General features: G+C 52.5%; 2 protein-coding genes across 5 annotated transcripts in view; one reads left to right on the top strand and one right to left on the bottom strand.

Moving 5' to 3' along the window:
• Adgrg5 (adhesion G protein-coupled receptor G5) overlaps positions 1–3172 on the bottom strand; it is a 19764-nt gene extending 16592 nt beyond the window's left edge. For all 3 annotated transcript variants that reach the window (XM_021170722.2, XM_021170723.2, XM_021170725.2), the window contains exon 1: positions 3053–3172. The gene's annotated coding sequence lies outside the window, so the exon portion shown is untranslated. The remainder of the gene's footprint in view (positions 1–3052) is intronic.
• Positions 3173–8692: 5520 nt separating this feature from the next.
• Ccdc102a (coiled-coil domain containing 102A) lies at positions 8693–23998 on the top strand. 2 transcript variants are annotated; one of them, XM_021170791.1, is made up of 9 exons: positions 8693–8809; positions 12985–13710; positions 15119–15345; positions 16939–17047; positions 18434–18550; positions 18907–19116; positions 20705–20875; positions 21451–21554; positions 23465–23998. In XM_021170791.1, exons 2-9 carry the CDS (start codon positions 13129–13131, stop codon positions 23592–23594), a joined length of 1650 nt encoding a protein of 549 aa, XP_021026450.1. In that variant the 5' UTR covers positions 8693–8809; positions 12985–13128; the 3' UTR covers positions 23595–23998. The 2 variants fall into 2 exon arrangements, with proteins under 2 accessions (XP_021026450.1, XP_029336646.1); XM_029480786.1 differs by lacking the exon at positions 8693–8809 and adding an exon at positions 9306–9471 and having other exon boundaries at positions 23465–23978.
• The last annotated feature ends 2487 nt before the right edge of the window (positions 23999–26485 follow it).

Below are 26485 nucleotides of genomic sequence, written 5' to 3'. Positions count from 1 at the left end.
GGCATTGCTATAGGTGTGTGAGGCATTGCTATAGGTGTGTAAAGCATTGCTATGGGTGTGTGAGGCATTACTATAAGTGTGTGAGGCATTGCTATGGGTGTGTAACACATCACAATGGGAGAAAAGTGGGTGAAGACACGCAGAACTATTATGTGTGATTTTCTTTGCAAGCACTTGTGAATTTGAAACTCTTCCCAAACATTTCTTACACATGCAAGAGCAAGGTGCACATCTGTGTGGGAACAGTGTCACCTCTCTGGTACCCCGTCTGTGTTTCTAACGTTTGTTCATATGCTACATTTGCACACATCTCTGTTTCTATTTACTTTTTGGACAGCTTAGACATTTACATCTTTCAAATATAAACAGTAAGTAAAGAAATAAATACAAAATGCTATAAAAGGCAAAGCCGTCCTCTAGTCTGGAAGTCTAGCTGCTCAGTCCTGGGTCACTGACCTGCAGGGTATTCCCTTCCTTGGAGTCTGTTACAGCTTGCTTCTAAGTTTCTTTATGCAAACACAGACAAGGGAGATCTCTGCCATTTAATACACAAAGTGGAGCCTGGGCCATTCTGTTCTGTCTTGAAAATACATCTGGGAGAGTCTGCTCTAACTGTATCCAGGGATGCTACCTCCTCAACTACATGTGCTAATGCTATCTGAGGTGTGAGTCAGAATTAACAGTTCTCTGTTAACAGCATTTAACAGAGCAGGGAGCCTAATGTCCCTCAGCCAGTTCTAGTCTTATGATTTTGCAGCCAAGCCAGGATGTCACTCAGTGGAGCACTTGCTGATCATGACCAGGCCCTGGGTTCCATCCCCAGGACTGCAAGCAACAAAATCCAGTATCCCCAGTGTATGTACGGCACTTCCAACCTGTACGGGTTCCCCCGTGGTACATTGGGGTACAATATTCCTGTCATTTGCTTCTCTTACTTTCCAAGAAGTTTCCCTGATAGGAAAACCAGCCCCTGTCTAGTGCATGAGCACAAATAGTTTCTAGTTTGACATTATTTTTAAACATCACATGATCTTTTATGTGTAGAAGCATCATATTTAGTCTTTTGGTTTGGGTTGGGTTGGGTTTTGAGGCAGGGTCCCGAGGCCTAACCTGAGCTAGCCTCAAGCTCACCATGTAACTGAGGCTGGTCCCAGACTTAGTATCTTTATGCCTTCACTCCCCATGCTCTGAGACTACAGGTACACACCTCTACACCTCATTTTATGTCACCCTGGGGATCAAACCTAGGGTACTGTGCTTGCTAAGCAAAGCACTCTACACACTGAGCTGTATCCCTAACCCATCACTTTCCTTAATCCCGTGTGTTAACCTATAAGCCAGTCTTAAGGTAGGGATAGAATTGGGGTACTAGAGCATCATCCACTTACCTTCCTGGGGTCTCAGAAAATGGATGTGGGGCAAAGTTTGGGGGGACCAAGGAAGCCTTCAAAGGGACAACATGAACTGCTTCTATTGAGACAGCCTGGGTTATGATGACAGTAGAGGACCAGGTGACACAGAAAACCCCAGCTGATGGAACTCTTAGTGAAGAAACTGAAACCCCAATGGGCAGAAGAATTTGATCTCCAGGATCAGGGCCCTAAAGCCTGGTTTCCAGACCTTAGCCCTGCTGCTCCCAAGCAGACACACACAGAGAGGCAGCCTGACCCCATATATAACTATGAAAATCAAAAGACCAGAGCTGAAGCTCACCCCATCCTCACCCCAACACCCCAGACAGAAGCTGTGGCTTCCACTTCACTCTCACGGGCAAACCTTTGCTTTTGCTTGTAACCTCCTGGTACCCACCCTGTCTCTGCCGATCAGGACCCAGGCATCATCAACCTGTCAGCTCTCAGCCGTCAGGTTTCTATCTGTGCAGTTCATCACTTGAAACCCCCTGGGAAACAGGAACCCCTTTCCTGACTTTCCAGGTGATTCTGGAAGATGGCAAGATGACGTAATACACAAAAGCCAAGGGTTTCCTTGGGGCTCAACAGCAGCCAAGCTGGGACCCAAACCTGGGCTTCAAATTCCAAGCCAGCACCAGCAGTAACTCCCCAAAGGTGCCTGAGAAGCCAAGTGGTGGTAGGCAAGCGAGCAAGTATTTTAGGTCAGTTAAAATTGGGAGATTAAGATATCCGTGAACAAGAAAAGGACCTTAGAAAGCTATGGGTTTAATAACCAGCTCTACTATTCAGTGCCCAGACTGCAAAGCACTGGCTTAAGAAACTGGCCTCAGTGACCCTCCAATTTCCTCTTGTGCAAAACTAGGCCAGAGAGACCCATTTCCCAGGGAGAGGAACTCAACCATTTCTAGGACTCTTTCCTGTGGGAATCAGCCCCTGCCCTAGGTCTAGTCCTCTAACTATAGGCCTTGGCTAGGAACACATCTTCAGTGCATCGGGCTTAGGAGACCCTGCTTTCCACCCAGCACAGATCACGGACCCCAGCCACACCAGGTCCTGCCCAGGACAGTCCTCCTGCTTATACAGGGCTCCTCAAACAGCCATCCCTGCTCACCACTGGCTGGGGCTCTGTCTCTGGCTTTCTCTAGGTGCCCCTGGCTGGGATGAGGAACGGGCCAAGTCGATCAGCATCAGGTCATAGCCCAGAAAGATGCTACTGTCAGCTTGTTTTAGAGGTGGGCAAAGGGGGCCAAGGAGTCTGGCCCCGCTGGTCTGGAGGTCCTTTCTCTGAGACTCTGTGTCCCCCAGGCTGCACAGGAACTTCCTCACTTCCTATTTGCCGGGCACAGACGCAGTGCTAAACCCCACGCAGAGCATCTTACAGTCTACCCTCTGTCACTCAAGCCTTGTGCCACACGACTCACCTCATTTTCTATATGAGAAATCGGGATTCGGGAAAGCTACCCCTCCCACCCCCCAGATATAATCATGGCTTAACTTCACTTCTGAAAGTAGAGGTTTCTTTGGAGTTGGAAGAGGTGGGTCCCTAGCTTGTCACTCCTGGGATGGCATGAGATCTGTGCAATTGGGGCCTGTGGATGGGGACCAATGGGTGGGAGGGTGGAGGAGTCCAGGGGACTAACCTGTAAAGCGGCGGCAGTCACGTCCTCACTGCTGTCTCGAGATGGTCCTCTAGCTTCTGCAGGGAGAAAAGGAAGTTGAGAGGAGTCGAAAGCCGTGGCTTTTCTGTTCACCTCGGCCTACTTACTCCCTGGCTTTTCTGGCCTCCCTTCACCCTATGCTCCTGCCTCACTTCTTCTTTTGTGGTAGCACTCTCTGTTTCCTCTGAGCTGTCGGCTAGATCAAGGTCTCCTTGGTCACACTCTGGGGGTGGGGGGGCGGGGGGGGGGGNGGAGACTGGGCTCAACCTCCCCAGAAGTGCCAAGGAGGGACAGACAGCATGGTGCTGTGGAGGGTTCAGGATGGTCCAGCTCTGCACCCTTGGGCAAGCTATAGCTCCTTCCTGAGTCTCAGTTTCCCCATTTATAGAAAGGGGAAATTTATATTTTTAATATATATATTTCCTCATGTATAACAGCAATCAGACCTGCAAGTGTCATAGATGCCTAGAGAGGACAAGGACGCAGTTCCAGGTGGTCCAGGGCAGATCTCAGGAAGTATGGCCAGAATAGCAGGGAGGGAAAGCAGACGGGCCTTGCCTTCAGTCAGAAGTCCCACGAGCCTAGCCTATAATACCAGCTATGCTCTCTCTACAGAGTCCTAAAGAGACTGTGGAAGTGATTCAGAGAGGGGAAGCCTACCCAAATCCCCTGCGGAAAATCATAACTCAAGAACGTGCCCTTCTGCTCCTGCGGTAGTGGGGTTGAGGGGCACAGAGATGCAGGGAAAGGAAGGAAACATGGGTCCCAGCACAGTCTTCCTGCCCTCCACCGCTCAAGCCAGCCTCTTCAGAGTCAGTTCCTCATAGCTCACAGTGGGTGTAAGGGGCTCAGAGGGAAAGGGGGCCCCACCCCAGATGCCATCAAAGGTTTTGCAGGGCCCCTGTACAATTGTGTCTCAACTCCTTGGCCAGACTCCCACTGGGTGACTTAGATAAGCAGTTGCCCTTTTTGCACGTTGTTGTTTTTTTCCTGACTATTGTCTTTAATGGTGCTTGGCCTCAACCCCAGGGCCTTGTGCATGCCTCGAAAGCATCTACCGGCTGAACCACCGCCCTCGCTCCCACACACCCATGCTTTAGTTTACTGTGACCATTATAACCAGATGTTCACCTCCTGGCCCTTCCTGTGGGGGGGAGGGGTCCGGGCTGCCTCGGGGACTGAACCACCAACTCTTTTCTGCTCCGTGGTGAGCAGCTTCACAGAAGGCCTAGGTAGAGAGCTCTAATCCCCAAGCCCCCACAACCTCTGTGTTTCCTACCTCACTGTTCCTGCCTCAGCTTAGGATGCCGGTCACCCCTGCATACAACACCGAACAACCCACTTCACTTTATGCTCAGAAGCCATATCAGTAGCTTCCTCGGTCCCTTGGAGGAGAAGATGTCATTCCCATCCCTTGACAAAGGTCTCCCCACTTGTGTGTGTGTGTGTGTATGTGTGTGTGTGAGGTCTGTGAAGGACTACAAGCATGACTAGACATTAGAACAGGGGACTAATACCAAGAGGGAGTCATCTACTCTCTAAAGCTTCCCCAGCCTTGATGGCAATCTGAAGCCTCCAATTAGAGGAGACAAAACATCTTGAGCCCCTCAGTTCCGACCCTCTGTGTTGCCGATCTGGGCCAGTTCCCCTTCCTACAGCAATCTGGCAGTTGCCATACTGATACAGCACTTGGTGGGGGATATTCAGTCAGAACAGCACACCACAGGCCAAGAGTTCTGAGCTCCAGCAATCCTTCTGGTATAGCTGGAACTACCTCTGTGCCTGGCAGGCTTTAGCCTCTTTCCAACCCAGACTTTTGTTCCTCTTCTTCCCACCCCACTCCCCCCACCCCACCCCACCCCTCCACCCCTACCCATTCTTTGTTCTTATTAAAAACAAGTTACCTGAGCTGAGTATGGTTTGCAGACACAGTCCTGCAAACAGAGCATTCAAGACTCCACTGGAGACCCTTCAGCTCAAGGCTAGCCTCAGCTGCATAGTGAGATCTTGTTTCAAAAAAACAAGAACAAAAACAACAAGAAACTTAAATTTTTTTATGGTGGTAACATATGTATATATCACAAAATTTACTATTTTATCCATTTATAAGTATTGAGTCCAGCAACATGAGATACACACACTGTTGTGTAACCATCACTGATTGTCTATCACCAAGCCTCTTTGATTTTCCCAGACATAACATCTCTCTCATTAGACCCAAAGGCCTGGTAACCACACTTCCCACTTGTCTCTATCAATGCAGCTACTGTAGTGAACACCTATACCCAGGATCATATAGTGTGTGTCCTTCTGACCCGCTGATTCCCACAATGCACACCCTCAAGACTCAGTGATGTCGTACATAGGTCAGAAAGTCCTTCCAGATAGATGCAATGTTGTGTGCCTATAATCCCAGCAATTGGGAAGCTGGGGCAGGAGGAACCAAGAGTTCAAGGTCATTCTTAGCTACAGACCAAGTCTGAGGTCAACCTGTGGTGCATAAGACCTTACCTCAAGCAGCAGAATCTGTTTCCTGCACTTGAGAGAGAAAAGAGGTAGGATCAAGTGATCCAAGCCAGCCTGTGCGACATACCCTTGTCTCAAGAGGAAGGGCAGGGGGGAAATGTCCTTTTAAAATGTTTAAAACTATTCCACTGTGTATATACACCACCTTTTTTCTATCCATTCGCCTGTTGATGAGCAGGGGTTCCTGCTACCTCCTGAATTCTGTTCATGGCCCCAGTGTGCATGGGTGTACCAGCAACATTGTTTTGATTAAGTTTCTAGCTAAATTTTATTTTGTTTTACTGAGATAGGGTCTTAACTGTAACCCTTGGCTGGCCTGGAACTCACCAAGTAAACTAAACAGGTCTCCAACTCAGAGATCTGCCTGCCTTTGCCGCCTGAGTTTTGGGATTAAAGGCATATGCCACCATACCACATCTAGCTAAATTTTTAATAGCATTACTTTATTTGAATGCTATTCATTTTAATAATATTTTCTATTTACAGCACCTTATTCACAGATCTCCTATTTAGTGTAGTAATAGGAAGCATTGCCTTGAAATATACTTACATTCTAAAAAGTAAAAAATGCCAGTGTGGTCTGAAGAGATGGCTCAATGATTAAGAGAACTGACTGTTATTCAAGAGGACCTGGGAGAACACATGGCAGCTCCCACTTGGCTGTAACTCCAAGATGTGACACCCTCACACAGACATAACACATGTAGGCAAAACACCAATGCACATTAAATAAATAAATAAATAAATAAATAAATAAATAAATAAATAAATAAATAGAAATGCCCATGTACTGATGGTAATGGTAACAGCAAGGGTATAAAAGTGACATACTAACACAGGCCCCACTCAATCTCCAGTGTCTTGAGTCCGAAGACAAAACCCCTTGCCCTGTCCACAGATGAGGGAGGCTAAAACCAGATTACCATTTCACTAGAGGTGCCTAGAAGAGGGTCAGTGACCAAACTTGGGAGATACAGGCTCTGCCACTTCCCAGAGTGAATTTAAGCCAACCAATGGGTTTCTGATATTCCCTGGGCTCATCATGAAATGGTGGTAATGACGCCTAGTACAGAGTAGCTGCACAGCTAGGTAACTTAAGAGAGCCATCTAGCCTATATGGCCAGCATGTACTGAGTTCCAAGAGTGAGTGGCTCCCCTCATCTCATCCACCCTATGCAAAACATATACGCACTCGCGCACACACACACACACACACACACTACTTCCTCTCCAAAGAGAGGGCTCAGTTGCAATGAAGTTCAGTCAAAGGCTAACTATAGCATAAGCCGGACCTCCATCACTTTCCCACCCTTTACCAGCTCCCAACACTAGAGAAAGAGCTCTGAGATTTTGGTTCAGAGCTGTCACTGCCAGGACATCCCTTCTCCCTGGGACATCTCACTGCTGTGAGATCCCATTCGAGTCAAAAGCCAATCGAAACTTTCATTTCCCCAGGTCTAGAAGGAAGTCTGTTTTTTCTTTTTGTCTTGTCATGAGTTCTCAATATGTGAATCTCACACATTCCCCTTGTACATGAAGCAGAGGACAGCCACTGGAGCGCCTGCAGGCTAGTGATCTGTAGATGCTAACCAAAGTGCAAGCATTCCCACCCAAACTGGTCTCCTGCAGATTATAACAGCTGCCAAGCAAGCGCCACTCACTACCTGCCCAGCACATGAAGGGGCAAGTGGAACTATAAAACTTGCAAAATCTGTGGGACTTCACAAAGTTGGTGTGGGTGGGGCAGAGAAGGCAGCTGAAGACCACAGAGAAGGATGTGGGGGAAGTGTATGACATAAAAAAGATGTACTGAGTTCTCAGAATACTCAGTGGGGGGCTGGGGGTGGGGGGAGATCTGAAGAACTGGCTCAGTGGTTAAGTGCACTTAATGCTATTTCAAAGGGCCCCAGTTTAGTTTCCAGCACCTATATGGTGGCTCACAGCTATCAGTAACTTTAGTCTCAAGGGATCTGACCTTGGAGGCCTCCAAATACACACAGGATCCCCTTAAAGGGGGGAAGGTCAAAGGATCCTTGTTTTTGAAGAAGCCCTAGTTTGGTTGGTTGGTTGGTTTATTTATTTTTGTAAGTCAGGGGTTTTCTACTAGCCCTGGTTCTCCTGGAATTCACTATGTAGATAGACCAGACTGGCCTCAAACTCACAGACATCTGCCTGCCTCTGCCTCCCTAATGCTGGGATTAGAGGTCCCAAGTGTTGGGATTAAAGGTGTGCGCCACCATATCCAGCTAACCCCAGAATTTTGGTCAAACAAAACAATCTCTTACAGCAAACCAATAGGAAGGACGCTACTGCTCAACTCCGTGAGGGGGGGAAAAAACCTCCAACACTCAGTATGTGACTCACTCTTCACAAACCACTATGCTCGTGACCATGATTAGAATTAAAACACTCTTAACCAAGAAGTATGTGATTCGTTTATCTTCATAATCTTTATCTTTTCTGGACAATAACCTAACCCAGCTTAGCTGCCCACGCGTTTTTGTGACTTTTGGTCCTGTGGGCAAGACAGACCGAGCTCGAAGCAGGATGTGAAGGGAGATACCATTTTGACCTTCTTCTTCCCTGACAAGACTACAGACACCTTATCCCAAAGAGAGAGAGAGAGAGAGAGAGAGAGAGAGAGAGAGAGAGAGAGAGAGAGAGAGAGAGAGAGCGCCTCAATGGGTGTGTACAAGAAGGTCAGAGGGTTCTGCCAAGCACCATCGCACACCAGAGGGAAAATCTCCACAGTGGGAGTAGGTCCCCATCACTCGCCTTTATAGGCCTGAAGTCGCTTTGTACCAAAAGAGGGAAACTGAGGCCCAGTGAAGACATGGACTCTGGCCCAGGTCCAGTCGGTGTCAGCGCTAGCACCGGGAGTAAGCAGTTAACCAAAGTGAAGCTCCTCGTGGGTCATGGTGCCCACTCCTGTCCTGGGTCACCTAGACCGTGGTTGGCGGGAAAGCCGAGGACGCGGATCCTGCCTGGGCGACCCCATGCTTGGGCGGACCAGGGGGGTCCGGCTGCCTGGCCCCAGCCCGCAGCAAACCGCGCCCCACGAGGGGCCCCCGCCCGCTCCCCTTCCCCTCCCCTGGCAGGAGGAGGAGACTTGGCGGCCCTCCCCCGGCCTCCCGACGGCCGCCGCAGCCAGCCCCGCGCCCGCTCCACCCAGAGCAGCAGTTCGGACGTCCGGAATCCCAGCCCCGGCCCGAGGTGAGTGGGGACGGCAGGGCGGGAGGTCATCGCGACAGGGTACTCGCTGCGGTCTCGGAGCCGCTCACGCGAGGGAAGAACTTTGCAGCGAGGGACAGGAGCCGGGGCGGCGCCCGCCGCACCCCAAACTTGAGTCCAACTTTTTAGTCCCCCTTGGAGTCCCCCGGCCCATCTCCATCCCCGTGGAAGCCGGGTCCCGTGGCGGGACAGTGGGGGAGGGGGCGCCCGTGGAATGCCGGCAGGGCCAGGAGGGGGGGGAGGTGGCAGGCGGGGGCGGAATGTGGAACTCTCCCGGGGGACCCAACGTGGTCACCATGGCGAGTGCCGGACGGACGGGTGGCACTGGCCAATCGGAGCACGGCTTTACGCCCAGACCCGTTTGCGCTACCAATGGAAACCAAGCGGTGGGGTGGGCGGGACCGCGTCTTGAAGGACCGGACCCCCGCACCCCCTCCAGCCGCTAGGGGGAGCGGGGCTGGTGGCCCGCGAAGGGGCTACCAAGTAGGGACTGGGCCCTGGAAAGCTGAAAACTTAATTTCGGGAAGGAATGCGGGCAAGTGGGGCAAGGGATTGACGCTAAGAGAAGGGAAGGGCCTCAGCAGCCCACTGCCCTGGTTGTGCCGAGGGGTAGCACTCTTCTCCATCCCGGGACTTCAGTTTGCGTAAGTGAATGTCCCTTATTCGGCCCAGATTACTGAGCTTTTGTAGGAGTACGATGAGTTCTTATTGGTACAGAGTCTTACCCACCTGCTGGAGGAATTAAGAATCTTGTTAGTGCCTCTCAATACATAGGAAAACTGATGCTCAGAAAGGCCAGGGACCTGCACATACCACACGGTGTGTAATAGCAACGCTAGGGTTAATGTCTGTTCTATACGAATGTGCGATGCCAAGAGTTGTTAAGAGTCCTGGGGCTGGAGTAGGTGAAGGCTTCCACTTTTCCAAGTCATGTTTGTTTGACGGGCCTAGTATCTGAAGATCTCCCTAGTAGGCGCTTCCAGGGGCATGGTGCTCTTCAGGTAGTCACGCACGACCCAGCCACAAGCTCTGTTCTAGCATAGAAAGCCTGCTCTCCTCCCTACCCCACCCCTCCGTTTCTTTCCTGGAGGTCCAGCAGCTGTAAGCTGGGCTCTCTCAGTATCCATGGTCAGAGGGACAGACAGCCCACAGTCTGCGGGCTGACCAGCCTTGGGCCCTGCACTTATCCAATCAGGCAGTCCCCTTGTGGTTTCCTGCTGGGCTCTAATCCCTACCCACAGCTAGGCCTGTGGCCCTGGGCTTACCCCAGAGTCCACCTGAAAGATTCTAAGAAGATACACGGGAGAATTCTGAGCTGTGGAGGTCCTGGGTTCCCCATTCCCTCAGCTGGTCCCCATCCAGAGTTTAGTGTTTCTCATTCCTTGCAGTGGCTTCTGAGAAAACCAACCGGACCTCGAGGGCAGAATACAATGCTGCATATCTCCTCCCTCTCCCCATCAGAGAGTTCCTCCGGCAAGAGCTCAGACACCGGACTCTGGCCTTGGCCACAGATGGGCTTAGACACCTACCTGTATTAGCACCTGGCTGAAAACCAACTTCTGATTTTTAGGATGACACAGCTCTCCCAAACTCTGTCTGGTCACAGGAGGTCCCCCTAATTGCTTTATCCATCTCCCATAGGCTCAGGACACATTCACACAGCACATTGTTCAGCCCTGTTCACATAGCTAACAAGATCAAGAAGCCTTTGAGAGCTTTCTAGAATGCACACTCCCTAAAGTAGAGGTTCACAACCTCACTAATGCCTCAACCCTTTAATTCAGTTCCTCATGCTTTGGTGACACTCCCCCCCCAAGCCAGAAAATTATTTTTTTTACTTCATAGCCAAGTTTGCTGCTGTTATGAATCATAATGTAAATATCTGATATGCAGGATGTCTGATTTGTGACACACCCCCCAAAGGGGTCGTGACCCACAGGTTGTGAACTGCTGCCCCCAAAGGAGGAGGTGCTGGTGTTTTCGGGAAACTAGCGCGAAGTATCCAGAGGTTAGGAAAGTCTTCTCAAGCGAGGAGATGTTGCAGGTCCATCTTGCAGGGTGTGTAGGAGTTTACAGATGTAGAAGGAAAGGGAGACGTTCCCAATGAGTCTGTGAACAAAAGACGACGTTGGTCACTTCCTACGGGCAGCACTGAATCTGTGGCCTGAAATGAGTGTCCAGTCAAAACATCCTTGTTTCTGAGAACAGGGAGTGACAGCTGGAGTTCAGGAGCTCTGAGACCTGCAGCTCAGCTCAGATACAAGGGTACAGCTCTCCATCCTCCATCCCTCCAGCCAACTTTAAGCAAGTACTATACACAAGTTATAAGTGGCACACATGTCTCATTGAGTGGGAGGCTGTGCTATAAGAGAGGCCCCTGGCCAGGTATGGCTGGCTGTGGGATGGGACAGGGCATCTAGGGCATTTCCTCCTAGTAGTGGCACCTGAGTTAGAAGGATGGGCTGCCTGACTTTAGGAAAGATGAAGACAGAAAGGAACTCTCTGGGTCTGTGGGGGCTACTCCTCTCCCCACTGAGCTTGGAGTGCAGTGGCAGCATTGTGATAAATCAGGAGCCCACCCCCTATAATGTCTTCAAACAAAGAAGGCACTGAACCTGGGCAGGAAGGGGCAAGTGACCGGCAGCTGGGCCCTGTCTGCCTATCTATAGCATGAGGCATGTGTACCCGGGTTACTGAAGCTACTTGAGTGTTTCCAAGGCTGTTATGTGAGTAGGGTGGGAATGGGGGTGAGGGGGAGTTGTTAGGCAGAGGCCAGCTGCACTGGGGTCTGCACAGGTGTGCTTGTGGGGGAGGGGTGGATGCGCCTCACCTCCCCCACCTATGCATGTGCATACCTGTCCCAGGCCTGAGGAGAAAAGCAGAGGGTGTTCACAGCCTTCCTCACCTCCCCCTACCTCCTCAGCAACCCAGACTGGCCAGGGCTGACTTTGGAGGCCCCAACCTGGAAGCCATTAGGGGCCTGGATAATGTCTGCCCTGCTCCTGTTTCATGGGCTTGGCCTTTCTCGAAGGAGCCAGTTGGAGTCTTCTCTAAGCCAAGCAGAGCCCTTTGCCAGGCCTGGCAGCTCCAAGCCAGTGGATATGGCAACAGCGCCTGCTGTCACACTTCTGTGGGGCTGTGGAAAGGCCTGCCCTCAGGACTGGTACTTGGGCTTCCTGCCAATCCCCACCCCTCTCCTCTCCCCTGCAGATGCTGGTACTGCTTCTCTTAGGTCTGTTTTGATGGAACTGGGCCAGGAAAATGGGGAAGGAGGAGTATGTGCATGTGTGCGTGTACGTGTGTGTTCAGAGTTCTCTTAAGAGTGTATGTTTAGGGTCCCATCCGTGTGCTGGTGCAAATATATATCTATTTGTATAGCCACATGGTGCCTATAGGTCCATCTCTGACTGTGTCATTTATCCCTGTTTTGTGTGGATGAGATGGCGTGTATGTTCCCAGATGTGTCTGTGTGTGCAGAAATGTCTAGATGCTTGTGGGCGCCAAGGCTACCAAGTCATCACACGGGCCGAGACTCTGAGTCAGAGAGGACAGACACATTGCCTGTTAGGAACTAGAGCCAGGGTCTATGTGGCTGGATGGTGACTGTCTACGCAAGCATCTTTGGGGTTGAGATATGTATGGTACTGTAAGTAATGAGGGTGGTTGGTTTGGGCTCAGTGGTAGAGGGCTTGTTGGTGGCTTTGCCCGGAGGGGATGGGGAGCCCGAGAGACTTGAAGTCTCGCTGATGTTACTTGAATACTCATATGCCCCAATCATGGACTTCTGAAATGTAATCTCTGCTGTGTCCCTGCCAGACATCCTGGCCCATAGAACTGTTAATTGTTAATTAAGCGAGGGTCCAGGTGAATCTGAAGCACACCCTGATGAAGGAATCCTGGGCTTCCTTGCCAGCCCCCGATGTACAGGTGGAGAGACAGAAGCCCAGAAAGGCCCAGTGGCACAACAAGCAGTCTTGAAAGTATGAGGGGCTTTGGAGCCAGGGCTGAAGGTCCCTACTGGACTTAGATTCACCCTGGAGCACACCTACTCCTGCTTCCGCCAGTACTGCCCCCTTCATCCCCTGAGCATGCACAGGGCTGATTCGGGTGACTGTTGGTGGTGGGTACAGCCCAGTAATGGTCCTGTTCTTCCGCAGGTCTGAAGAGGCATCCCAGAGTATCTTAGAGAGCAGTGGATCGAGGCGTCCATCACACGCAGTGAGATCATGTTAAATCTCTGTCCTACGCGCCGTCCTTGAGCCTAGCCGCAAGTTCGCACCCAAAGCCAGCCCAGCCTCACTATGAGCCACGGTCCGAGCCCGCGGCTGGCTGAGTCCCCGCAGCTGTCCAAGAGCAGTCTGCTCACCATCCTGGGCAGCCCGTCCCCGGAGCGCATGGGCCCGGCCGACTCGCTGCCACCCACGCCGCCTAGCGGCACCCCGTCACCAGGACCGCCACCCTCACTACCCTTGACTGCCCCCGCTCTGCTGGCCGACGGCGACTGGGAGAGCCGCGAGGAGTTGCGGCTGCGGGAGCTGGAGGAGGCGCGCGCGCGAGCCTTGCAGATGGAGAAAACAATGCGCTGGTGGTCGGACTGCACGGCGAACTGGCGCGAGAAGTGGAGCAAGGTGCGCGCCGAGCGCAACCGTGCGCGGGAAGAGGTGCGCCAGCTGCGCCAGCGCTTGGATACGCTCACCAAGGAGTTGGCGGGCGCGCGCCGCGAGCGCCAGGAGGCTCAGGGCGAGTGCGAGGCGCGCGGCCGCGAGCTGGCCCGGCTGCGGGGAGTGCACAGTGCGGCCGACAAGACTCACGACGGTCCGGAGCCCGAACGCGAGCAGGAGCCGGTGCGCGACATCGGGGCGGAGAGGCCGCCTGGCAGCCAGGTGCGCCCTACTACACGGCTTGGAAGAAGGCTGGCATTCGGGCCAGTGTTGCACAGGGGCCCAGATGGGAGGGAGCAGTGACAAGAGCTAGTAAGGATCTGGTTTCCAGTGCGGTGCTGGTCAGCCCCACGTCCACTTAATGGTGGTGGTGGTGGGGATCTGGGGCAGGTAAAGGTCACCTTGCTTTGGAGATTCCCAAGTTCTAGCCGTCCCTCCTCCCCATTTAGAAGTCATCAAAATCAAAGAATCTTCCATAATAAGCACAGGAGAGATCCTTGAACTTGGCTTAGATTAGTGATAGAGCTGACTCCTCATTCTTTCATCCTGAAGGGATGTGGTCCCTGAGCCAAGCCTTTGGGAGGGGTGGCAGAAAAACTGCCTAAACAAAACAAAAAGTTAGTTAAGCTGGGACTGAGAGGAGGCATACAAATTAGCTGCAGGAAGTGCCAGAATCCATAATCTATGGTCATTGCAGAAGCCCAGAGGCTGGGGGCCTGCTGAGCCTGGGCAGTGGCGGTAGCTGTTCCCATCACTCAGGGTCTACAGTTACATTATCTCCTACAGCAGACCCTGAGGCACAGGAAGGTTCAGAACTGAGCTCTGTGTTGGTTCCTCCGGCAGCTGGGTTTGTACCCTGGTGGTGAATGCTAACACTATAGTTGGTCAGAATGACAGGTACAAGGGTGGGCCACACAGGCAAGGACCCAGCTTTGGTCCCCAGAAGACCAGACCCCAGCAATGGTTCTCTTAGCTGCTCCCCTCCTCTCTGACCTAACCCTCTCCCTATGGCCTAGTATTTGGAGACATTTTTCTAACCTAGCTACCAGGGCCTCGTGTTCTCTTTGCCCTCTTGTTTGGCAGTCATCACAGCCCCAGAGTCCCCAGGGACAGTTTAGAGCCCCAGGTCTACAGTCTGAGTTTACACGCCAGCTCAGGTGTGACCCTTTCTGTCATTCCCATCTGTCCCAGGTGGCAGCCAGAGTGCACCACAGGACCATCTGAGGTCAGGGGAATGGGAGGTCAGTCCTTCATAAGTTCTCAGAGCCACCAGCCTCCCTGTGCCCAGGTTTGCCCCTAAATCGGAATCCTGAGCCTTGGTGGGATGCCTCACTAGTTCCAACCATTGCACCCAGTGTTTGCATACTTGGGATGATGGGGGCCCTCCCGGGGAATGTTCCAGGAAACAGGAAACCCTGGTAGCTGGCAATGTTCTTTCAGGATGTGAAGGCAGAGGCCCAGAGGAGAATGAAATGAAATGCAAAAGACAAAACCAGATCCAGGAGGCACTATTATCACCTGCCTCGGGTCACTTAGCAAGCTCCTTCCAGAGCAGGGCCTCAGCTAGCCATGAGGATGGTGGCCAGAGCAAGGCCCTGGACCAGGCAGTCCCTTACCTTGGTCCCCACAGGAGCTGGACCTGGTAGAGAGCCTGCTGAAGAGCAGACCAGAGGAGCCCGAGGGCTGCTGGGATGCCTGCAGTGTAGCAGCAGGGGGCCCTCGGGTCAGCTCAGGACGCCAGGATCGCAACCGCCTGCCCTGGGAGGACACGGCCAGTACAGAGGAGGATGCCTCCAAGTTGACTGCTCTGCGGCTACGGCTAGATGAGTCCCAGAAGGTGCTTCTCAAGGAGCGAGAGTGAGTTATGGGCGGTAGGGTCCGGTGGGGGGCTGGAGCCTGGCACCCCCAGAATCCTAAGTGATAACACATGAAAGCCGTTGAGGCACGATCTCAGGTTTTACTTACCTCAGGGTGGATTTTTGTTTTGGTCCTTTTGGTCATTTTTCTCCCCTCCCCCCTGCAGCCTCCCACTACAGGACTGAACCCAGGGCATGTGCTTACTAGGGAAGTCTCTATCTACCATTGAGCTAAATCCCAAACCCTACTATCTAAGATTTTAGAACAGTGAACCCACTACATTCTTTTTCATTTTTTAGTAAAGATTTTTAAATATTATGTGTGTGATGTGTGCGTGTGTATGTTATCTGTCTGTCCATCCTTCTGTCTGTGAGTGTATGTTTGTGTCTATATGTGTATGTGTATACCATGTGTGTGTCTGGTGCCCATGGGTATTGGAAGAGGAGGGTATTGGATCCCCTGGAACTGGAATTACAGATGTTTATAAACTGCCATTTTGGATGCCAGGAATCAACCCTAGGTCTATTGTAAGAGCAGCGAGTACTTTTACCTCTGAGCTATCTCTCAGTTCCCCATCCTTTCGTTTTTAAAATAGGGCCTCAGTACATGAACCCATGCTGACTGTGTGTAGCCTACGGTGACCTCCAGCTTACTTCTGGTGGTAGAGAGGGTAGCAGGCTCAGAGAAAGCAGGAATTTGAGAGGGGTTAGGAAGTTTAGGGTTAGAAGAGTTGTGTTTGGCTCAGCAAAGTAACAGTTTGTGAACAGGTGGGTCTGGAGGTCCAGAGGAGTCTGGGTGAGAGGGGCAAAGGCAGGGGTCATGAACAGGTGGCCTTGAAAAATAGAAATGTAAGACTCAGTGGCATGGATGGGCAAGGAGAAGGTTATGGGGTGGGGTCCTGGTTCTGTCAAGTTCAGAGGCTGGCAGAGGAAGTGGACAGTGAAGGGGAAGGAGAGCCATTTGCAGTGCAAAGGAGGCAAGAGAGACTGTTTCACAGGAGAGTGGGTGGCTGGACTGAGACTTAGTTGACAGATGGATTTAGAACATGGAGGTCATTATGGGCTTAGGGGAGGGCGATTAGAGGGTCTGACCTGATCATGTTCGTGAATATTCTACAGCTCTGGTGTCTAGGAAATGAGTGTATAGATGATATACTTGGTTCACATGTGTGATTTTACTTTAAAAAAAATCATATAAGGACTGGGCAAGAGGGGATTTGCTCAATGGTAGAGTGCTTGCCTGTCATGAATCAAGTCCTGGTTCCATGGGACAGGGGAGGAAAGGGAGGAAGGAAGAAAGCGTACCTCTGACGACAGTTGACTAATACTTCTGTGGGTATCACATCTTTGGCTAAGGAAAGCCGAAGGGACCAGGTAGCCAGCAGAAGCTGGGGAGAGGATGACATAGGTTCTTCCTGACCGCATCCCCTGCCCACGCCTCATCTCAGACTTCTAGCCACAGAACATGGGAGAACACGGTCTATTGTTTAAACAACAACAACAGCAAAGCCAAGCTAATATATTCCCTGAAATATGAAGTCAAAACAAAAGAAGTCTAATAATGTCTTTGTGCTTGCCTATCCCCACTCCCCAGGGATAAGCTGGCTCTGAGCAAAAACATTGAGAAGCTGGAGGGGGAGCTTAGCCAATGGAAGATCAAATACGAGGAGTTGAGCAAGACCAAGCAGGAGATGCTCAAACAAGTAAGGCTGGGTGTGGGGCTGGGACATTCTGGTGGGGGTGGCTGCACGCTGGGGGGTGGCTGCACGCTGGGGGCTTCCAGCCTAGGGGACAAGTTAGGATGGAATTCACACACTCAGCCACAGTAGTTCCAAGTACCAGGACAGGTGGTTAATGGTAGCCCAGCAGGTAAGATCTGTGAGCTCTGAAGGCATCAAAAGAGCATGAAGGAGATGGGATGGAGGCCAAGGAGGGCCTCTATAAGATGACATATGAGCCGGGTCTGGTGGGACACACCTGGAATCCCAGCCCTTGGAAGGCAGAGACTGGAGGATTGCCTTGAGTTCGAGGCCAGTTTGGACACCCTGACTCAGCATCCCTCCTCCACTCCCTACATGACCTTGTTTGAATCAAGACCTAAAGGAGCCAGATGGAGCCATTCTTGAGCATATAGGGCATTTGGCGGCTCACATCAGCAGTCCTGGAGTAGGCAGACAACTGGTGTGTGCTGGACACAGAAGGTAGTGTGGCTGGAGAATCCTGTGAGAGGGAGGGTCAAGAGGCTACATTTCAGAGGGTTTGTGACCATAACAGAAGTGTCAGATGTGACATTTAGTGTGTGTTCAGTGAAACTGAAGACTCTTGGCAGTGAAAAGAAGATGCAACCTCACGGTCCCATCTCAGCCATGAGGTGCTCAAAGCAGGCTACCTCTTCTCCCTCTTGTACAGATTGGGTATGGCCACCAGGGGGCGCAGCCATCCTGGGAAAGCCTTGCTGGATCCTCTGGGTTCATGGAGGTCAAAGACCAGAAACTTGCATTGGAAATTTGCCCAGACCTGGGAATCTCTTCAAGTTCATAAAGAGTCCCAGAACCCCTGCCTACCTACTTGAATCTCCCTTCTTCTTTTGGGGATCTGGGAATCTGGCCCCACATTATTCAGACTGCCAACTGTAGTTGCCAGAAGGACACCAACAGAGAGCCGATATGCATCCCCGCAGAAAATGCTCTTGTGCCTGGCTTCCTTCCACAGTATTGTCTTAGATGCCCACTGTGTACTTGTGTGGACCAGCAGCTTGGGAGAAGTGCCCACAGTGGTTCTGATGTCTGTGCATACACACTGGTGTTGAGAGCCATGGGGAAGGCAGACAGACAAGCTCTCTGCCCTCTGGGTGTGCAGTCTTGTGGGCAGTGGGAAGAGGCCAGGTGGATGGGTGTAGCACACGGGAGCAAGATGTTGCAGGGCTTTGTGAGAACATAGGAGTTGGGTGCTATCTCGAGGCACCAAGAACTCTCAGAGGAGCCTACTCTGAAACGTCCTTCATTACCTTGGCTGGTGCTTGCCTCTAGTATGGCCTCTGGGATCTATCCCGGTGGTTCTCATGACCAGGCTGGCTGATGTCCTTGCAGCTCAGCATCCTAAAGGAGACGCACCAGGATGAGTTGGGCCGCATGTCGGAAGACCTGGAGGATGAGCTGGGCGCACGCTCTAGCATGGATCGCAAGATGGCTGAGCTGAGGGGTGAGGTCAGTGGTGGGCAGGATGGAGGGGCAGTGCTCAGGGGTTTGATCGAGCAGTCCGTAGGAAAAGGATAAAAGTCCCAGCTGTGCCGTGAGGGGGCCCGTCCACACCCCAGGGGCCTAGCCTGCAGGAGGCACCCCCTTTCCCACACAAAACCCAGAAGCGCCCCCACATCCTGCACACCGTGAAAAAAATAAAAGCCTGGCGTAATTATAGCTGCTGCAGCTGGATCTGCTTCCTGGTGCCATTTTTGGCTTCAGGAGGGGAGGGTGTGCATCCAGCTTGTCTCTCCACTCCTGTCCCCCCCACCCCACCCCACCCCAACCCCCCCGGAGTCTCACTGCCTCCCTTGCTGCTGCAGATGGAAAGGCTCCAGGCAGAGAATGCGGCCGAGTGGGGCCGCAGAGAGCGACTGGAGACAGAGAAGCTGGGCCTGGAACGGGAGAACAAGAAGCTGCGTGCGCAGGTTGGAGACCTGGAGGAGGCTCTGGCCCGCAGACGGCGGCAGAATGCCAGTGCCCTGGACTGTGACCTGAGGGCCAGCCAAGCTGCTCTTTTCGAGAAGAACAAGGTGGGACAGGCCATCCGGCTAGTCAGCACACTACTGTATGGCCTGCATGTGAATGACCACACAGTACAGGCTGAGCCTCTGATCCCCCCCAAACCAAACATCCAAAACTCTTCCAAGCCCCCGACTTTGAGCATCCACTCAATGCCTTAAAAGAGCAGAAAATTTCACACCTACATGTGGTCAGTACCAATCAAAATGTGAGGGCAGAAAAGATGCTGAAGAAAATTGCCCTCAAGCCCTGGTGACATATGCATTCAACTAGTGGATTCTATGTTTACACTCAGGACCTGTCCCCAAGAGACCTCATGATGTATGTGTGAATACCCCCAAAGGTCCAAAAAAACTGTGGAATCTAGGCTGAAGATAAAGTTTGATAGGGTACCTGCCAATCATGCACAGAGCCCCGGGTCCCATCCCCAGCATCCTATAACATAGTGTGATGTCTCACACCTGTAGTCCCAGTGCTCAGGAGGTAGAGCCAGGAGGATCACAAGTTCAAAGTCATACTTGGCTACAGAGAGAATTCAATGCCAGCCTGGGCTACATGAAACTCTTTTTTTTATTATTATTATAAATCAAAATACTTGAGCCTAGGCTCTTCAGATAAAAGATACTCAACCTGTAACTGCATTGACTAAACTCCTATAAGATAAAGCAGTTGATAATTATAGTAGCTCCATATGCTGAACACCTACTGTGCGATCCTGGCAGCAATGAGCAGACAGGTGTGTCTACCTGTTTCACAAATGATGGTTTAAAGGAACAAAAGTGCTGCCTCCATCACATGGTCAGGCCTGATCCTGAAAAGGTTTCCCTTGGGGGTGGGATAGGGGTCGGTGGGAGACTGCGACTTTGAGCGGAGGTCTGCCAGAGAAGCAGAAGTTAGTTAACTGGTGGTAAACTCACCTTCCAGAGGGTAGATCGAGAACAAGGGAGTCCCAGAAGAAATGAGGACTCTGTCTGGGTAGGGGTGACAAGGAGGCCCAGGCAGATGAAACAGGATCCATGGCTGCAGTGTGAGAGCAGCCAGCAGGGGTGAAGCGAGAAGCTGCCAGGTGGCAGGCCGTGGTAGGACAGAGGATGGGAGGCCATTGCAGTTCCCAAGGCTACAAGGGATGCCAGACATTGGACCCTGCTGGGGTTGGTGGACTGGACAGGACCAATGAGCCCTTTAGTAGGAAATGAGACACCCCAGAGTAGGGCGGCCCTCTCTTTTCCTGTCTGTCCCTCTGCTTTTGACCTCTGCTCTTCTCCCGTGCCACACTCCTCTGTCTAGCTCATCCCCAGAGCCAGAAGTTTCCTGCCACATGCTTGTCACTAAGACTGTAGACTTCACTGCTCCCCCAAACCCTGACCTGAAGTTCCACAGTCCACTGGACACCCTCCTGGCTCATTACAGTTCCACACGCAGGTAGAGCCACTGAGTCACACACCCACCTCACTAGGTGGCACTGCCAGCTCCCAGTCGATCACTAAGCCTTGGAGCTCAGAATGTCCCAGCAAGTGGGACATCCCTTCAGAGGAGACATGAGGCCCCATGGGTGAGTGAGCATGTGGCCTGATAGCCTGAGCCTCCCCACCCCTGCAGGAACTGGCAGATCTGAAGCACGTGCATGGCAAACTCAAGAAGCAGTTTCAAGAGAAGGTGGCCGAGCTGGCACACGCCAATCGGCGCGTGGAGCAGCACGAGACAGAGGTCAAGAAGCTGCGGCTGCGGGTGGAAGAGCTCAAGAAAGAGCTGGCCCAGGCAGAGGATGAGGTAAGTATGAATAGGCCTGAGAAGAACGGGCCATTCACCCCCACCTGTGCTCCTGTATGCTGGGGCCCTGGCACCTGAGACAGGAAGTGAGGGCAGCTGGAGAGAAAGGAAAGTGGGTGAGCTGAGTAAATGAGCCAGGGAGGTGAGTGGTGGTGTAAATGGTTAGGTAGAAGGCAGGAGGACTCCCCTATGCACAGAGGACTAGATGGACAGATGGATGGAGAGCAGAGTGGATGAATGAGGTAGAGCGGCAGGTGTCTAGTGGATGGCGGGTACACACACAGATTGGTAACTGGGTGGGTCAGTGGACAGGAGGAAGGGCATCTGATGAGAAGCAGGTGAGTATGGGTGAAAGGCTATGTGGCCGGGCATTTGGGTGGGTGCTGGGTAGATTGCTGCATGCTCGGTAGATTTGGAGGCTGGTGGCCTGCAAGGATGGAAATCAGAATGGAAGTGGTCCTAAGGCAAGGCTTCAAGCACAAGAGTGGGATCAGACACGGTTCCAGAACAGAACAGGGGAAGTGGCTGAGCCAGGCCCGAGCCATTCCTCATGTCCTCTGTCCTGCTCACCCCAGCTGGACGAGGCCCACAATCAGGCACGGAAGCTGCAACGGTCCCTGGACGAGCAGACAGAACAGAGCGAAAACCTACAGGTGCAGCTGGAACACCTGCAGTCCAGGTAGGCAAGGATGCTCTGCTGGGGGAGGGGAGGGATCCTAAAGGCACACACGGGGCAAGGGCCAGAACCCTCAGGAGAGCGGGGGGGGGGGGGGGGGGGAGAACAAGAAGGAAGAGCTCTTGGGGCAAGAATCCTGTCCCCTCCAAACAGGAAGGGCCAGGGCCAGGGCCAGGAAGCTGGAGGGGAGTGGCTGCAGGAAGACAGCTCAGCTGTGGGCTCTGGAATTGTCTCCTTCAGTTGGGCGGGCGGGCTAGCAGTGGTGTGAGTATGTGGAGGGCTGCCAAGGAGGAAGGCTCTGGGCCAACTGCCAAGGAGGCCAGGCTCTGGAGAGGGCTAGTGAATGTTGGGAGTCCTTGGCAAGAAACAGAACCATCTTCCCCGGTCTTCGGGATGGATAACCCCAGGGACAACAGGAATATGAAAAGTTGAAGGGTTGGAAATAGCATAGTGATGGGCCAAATCCCTCTGCTATGGCTGGAACCCTCAGCCTCTGAGAGGCACTTAGATCCTCCCTCATGGTGCACTGCCACCTCTCCTGTCCCCGCCCCACTGCCACCTCTCCTCTCCCCGTCCCACTGTCCCAGCTCTAAATCCTGTCTTCTCCACACACTTTCCACTTCCAAGACGACCTGGTCATGGCAAAGCACTCAGGCAGAGCCCCTCACAGTCATAGCTGGGAAGCCCCAAGGGCCACTGGGCCAGCGTGGCTACACCCATACCTGCCTTCTAACCTGTGGGTGGAGGGACCTGGGGCCTGCAGCCAGATTTTTTTGGGTAGGTGGAAAGGCTGAGTGACCTTAGGTCTCTGAACGCTTCTGGGTCAGCTTCCCCCATCTGTAAAATGGAGATCAGTCACTGTGAAAGTGGAGAGAGTTTATTGAATCTTTAAAAGGCACCTGAGCCAACAGAAGCCGGGACATCATTTGCACTTGACTGGGGATATACTGGTGGGATCTCCTGGTTATCAGCAATGGGTTTATTGAGCATCTACTTAGTGCTGCTGTGTGCTGAGAGCTTGTGGTTAGGATGGACTTTGGAGCCAGGCCTCATGGTCGTGTGGCATAATCTATAGGGTCTCAGTTTCCCCATAGCTTAAGTGACATCTGAAATTTATACAGGGCCCAGGCACGGACCTGGACCTGAGTCAGGATTATTGGATGCCCAGCTCCGCAAGGTCCAACCCTTGCAGTCAATCGCCCCCTCCCCCCTCAGCAGGCCACTCACTAAGCCTGGGGCTTTCCAGAAGTCTCAGCCACATTCCTGGGGAGCCATAAACTCCCAAAATGGGCAGCCTGGCTCTGTTCAGCCTCGCCAGCACCTCTGTCGGGGGCGGGCAGGGCCACCCAGGATTGCTGCCTCATTTTAGTTTGTAACTTTTCTTGCTTTAATGTTCCGGGACAGGGCACTAAATCACCGTGCAGTAATGGAGCCGCACTCCCACCCCTCCCTGCCGCGTTAATAATTCATGCCTTCCAGTAAGATGCGCGGAGCTACTGCCTTGTTGGGGGCAGTGTGTTTCCTCCATCCCCTCCTCCTCCTCCTCAAACGGGCAAGGTCTGTCTGAGCAGACACTAGAACGTAGTGTGCTCAGCGCTCTATTCCTTGATCTCTTGCATCCGTGTGAGGAATCAGACCCATCTCAGTTAGTTCTCTGAGTCTGCAGTCTATACCAGAACTGGGACTGTAGCTCAGAGCCCAATCCCCACTGACTCCTGTCTGAGCAACTTTGGGAAAGTCATTTAACTCCCTCGTGCTCCTCATACATAAATTAAGGTGACTGACGATAGTGTTTCCCCACCTGAGCACGGGTACCTCAGAGTACATTGCAGCTCAGAAGGGCACAGCCACCGCCAGCACAGAAGCGCTATGATGCCTGTTCTGACCTCTCACCCCACCCCCCACCCCCTCAGGCTCCGCAGGCAGCAGCAAAACGCACCCCTTTTTGGGAAGATTCGTAGTACCCGATTTGGCACGGAGGAAGCCGGAGACGGAGCCAGCGACCTGGATGAGGATGAGGACCTGCAAATCCAGGTGGCCTAGGACATCCAGGGTGGAACAGGACCGACCCCGGACGGACCCCAAAGCACAGATGCCCAGCGGAGCATCCTCTCAAACCCTGACAGCCATCTTCGCTGTCTGTACTCACTTGGGTTCCACCCCCCTGCTTCAAACCACTTCCTTCTCTCCCAGGAAGGCGGGAGTTTCACCTCCTCACACCCCTGTGAAGGGGGAGCCTGTTGGATATGTATATTGTATATATGCCCAGGGTTGTTTGGACCCAACTGACAGCCCAGCACCCAGATCTTAAGACCCCACCTGCACAGGATTTCGTGCAGAGATGGAACATGGTGAGGGAGGCTTGGTGGTCTGGAAGGGGCTATTCATAGTAAGATACCATGAATATGAACTCAGACTTTTGTAATAAATGGACTTCAAGCTCTCAAGGCAGAGTTCTGAAAGTGTAGGAGACTCGGGAAGGAGGCAGGGGTGGGGGTGGGGAGGTCAGCATCATCCTGCATCTAACATTGAACCAGAGTCCAAGATTGTTGAAGGAATGACTGAGTACCAGTTCAGCTGAGGGGTCTGGTGTCCAGTCTGTCCGGAAACAAGAAAATGTGGTACCCTTCTTATCTGGATAAGAAGAGACTTCAGTCCATAGGTTCAAACCTCTGCTCTACCTTTGACGGACTGTGCAACCGCAGGGACATCACTCACCTTCTCTGAGCCTCAGGTTTCCCATCTGGAAGTTAGTGTTCTGTAGCTCACTGGGTAAAAACACTTGTAATGCAAGCCCGACAACCTGGGTTTGATCCTCGGAGCCCGAGTTAAGGTGGACCGAGAGAATGAACTCCATGGAAAGGCCTCTGACCTCCACAGGTGCACACACCCTAGTAATAATAGTAATAATCGATTTTGTAAATGCAAAACTTTGTTACTCTCCCTGGATCGCAGGAGGATTTGCCAGCAGGGTGGGGAGCTGATTGCAGCAGGATTAGGAGACTGGCGGAAATTCACTCACAGGAGATGCAAGAAACCCTCTTCTTTGGTTGTTTATTTGAGGTAGGGTCTTTTGTAGCGTTGGGCTAGCCTGAACCTGAATGGCAGACTGGCCTTGAACTTAGTCCTCCTCCCTCGGGTCTCCAAGTAACAGGATTCCAGGCATGCCCCACCACAGCCAGGCTGCACTTGCAGTTTGGACATCTAATTTCCCAAACCTAATTAGCAAATTTATATAGAATTTGAAGGAGATGGCGACTGGAGACACAGCAGCAGACACTTAAATTTATTAAAGTTAGCCAGGCAGTGGTGGCGCATGCCTTTAACCCCAGTACTCTGGAGGCAGAGGCAGGCGGATCTCTTGAGTTCACGGCCAGCCTGCTCTACAGGGCAGCCAGGGTTATACAGAAAACCCCATCTTGAATCCACCTCCACTACTCACCCCCAATTTTGTTTTGTTTTTCTAAAGTCAAGGGGAATTCAGGGATCTTGCTCTCCTGATAGGCTCTGGAGATGTGAGGATTGCTCCATCAGGCAGGTGGTAGCTTCTTGTATTGGGGGGCGGGGGGCGGGGGGAAGGGAGGTTGTCAGAGAAGCTCAGGCCATGCACAAAGAGAAGTTAAACTGAGTTCAGGAAAGGGTTCACTGCCATAAAGACTTTATCTCTGTGTCATCTGGTTAGGAAGGTCCCTGCAGGCTACACTGTGTCATCTGGTTAGGAAGGTGCCTTGAACCCTGGGGACTAAGGTGCTAAGGGGCCCAGCAGGGAGCCAGAGCCCAGCGTCATCCCCAGGCTTAGCTGACGGTGTTGGTGGGGTGTCAGAGGCTCCAGGCCCCTCCTGGACTCGCAGGTGAAGGAGGAAAGGAAAAGAAGAGGCCGACCCCACCCCCACCCTGGGCCAGAAATCAGTCCTCAGGAGGCAGCCCAGCAGGAAAGGACCCTCTCCTGCCAGGGAGGTTTCTTCTTCCTCTCTCAAACAGGAAATAGGCCAAGAAAAGACTGAGAGTGCTGCCCTTTGACCCCCCAGGAGCTAGAAGCCAGGCCCTCACTGACAGCTGCCATTCCCAGACACAGAGCAGAGCCTGGCTCCCCCAGACTCCCTGGCACCTCCAGAGAGATAGTGTGGAACAGGGGCCTCCTCACAGTGTTTGTATCTCTCCACCAGGCTGCTCTCAGAGAAGTGTTGGTGCACAGAGGATCTGGTCTGGGAAAGGGAAGCCTGCGGAGCAAGGCTTGGGGAATGGTGGGCTGGGGGCTGGGCGCTGCTCACGGCCTTTCATGGGTCACTGCTACTTAAAGTGAAAGTCATCCAGGGGTCGTGGCGCACCGAAGCATTAGCCTTGGCTCACATGGTGCCTTAAGGAAAATCTTTAATGTGCTGCTAATATTAGTCATGGGAAGTCTGCCCATCCAAATGTGGATTTCCCTCTCCTGAGCTGTCAGCACCTTTGACCACACCGTCCCCTCTGCTCCCATGTGGCTACTACAGCTGCTCTCAGGAGGTAAGAGGCATTTCTGTGCCTCAGACCCCACCAGCTCCTGCAGCCTTATCTCTTAGGGAGGCCATTTGAGGGCAGGGTACCTTTTGAACATTACAAGGGGGAGCCAGAAGGCAGCCAGTGTGAGGTGCAGCCATGCCAAGAACACTTGTCACTTGGGTTGCTGGAAGGGTGACTGCCAAAAGTTTTACAGGCAGCTTTCCCCAGGCTTCCCTACCAGCCAGTGAGACAGGTATACCACTATCCCTGTCCCATTTATGCCGGAATCCAGGGGCTCAGAGGGAGCAATCGCAACCACACAGCTGAGTAGCCACGGTCTCATCCTGATTTGGGCAGTCTCAGTGCAGAGTCTGCCCAGGCTACCCATCCAGGATAAGGAGCCTGCTGTCTTACCTAGTTCTTGCCAGGCTGAATTCCCAACACCGCCCAGAATT

Source organism: Mus caroli, chromosome 8 (assembly GCF_900094665.2).
Source record: "Mus caroli chromosome 8, CAROLI_EIJ_v1.1, whole genome shotgun sequence".
In the NCBI taxonomy this organism is placed as follows: domain Eukaryota; kingdom Metazoa; phylum Chordata; class Mammalia; order Rodentia; family Muridae; genus Mus; species Mus caroli.
This window is presented reverse-complemented; position numbering and strand designations above follow the sequence as displayed.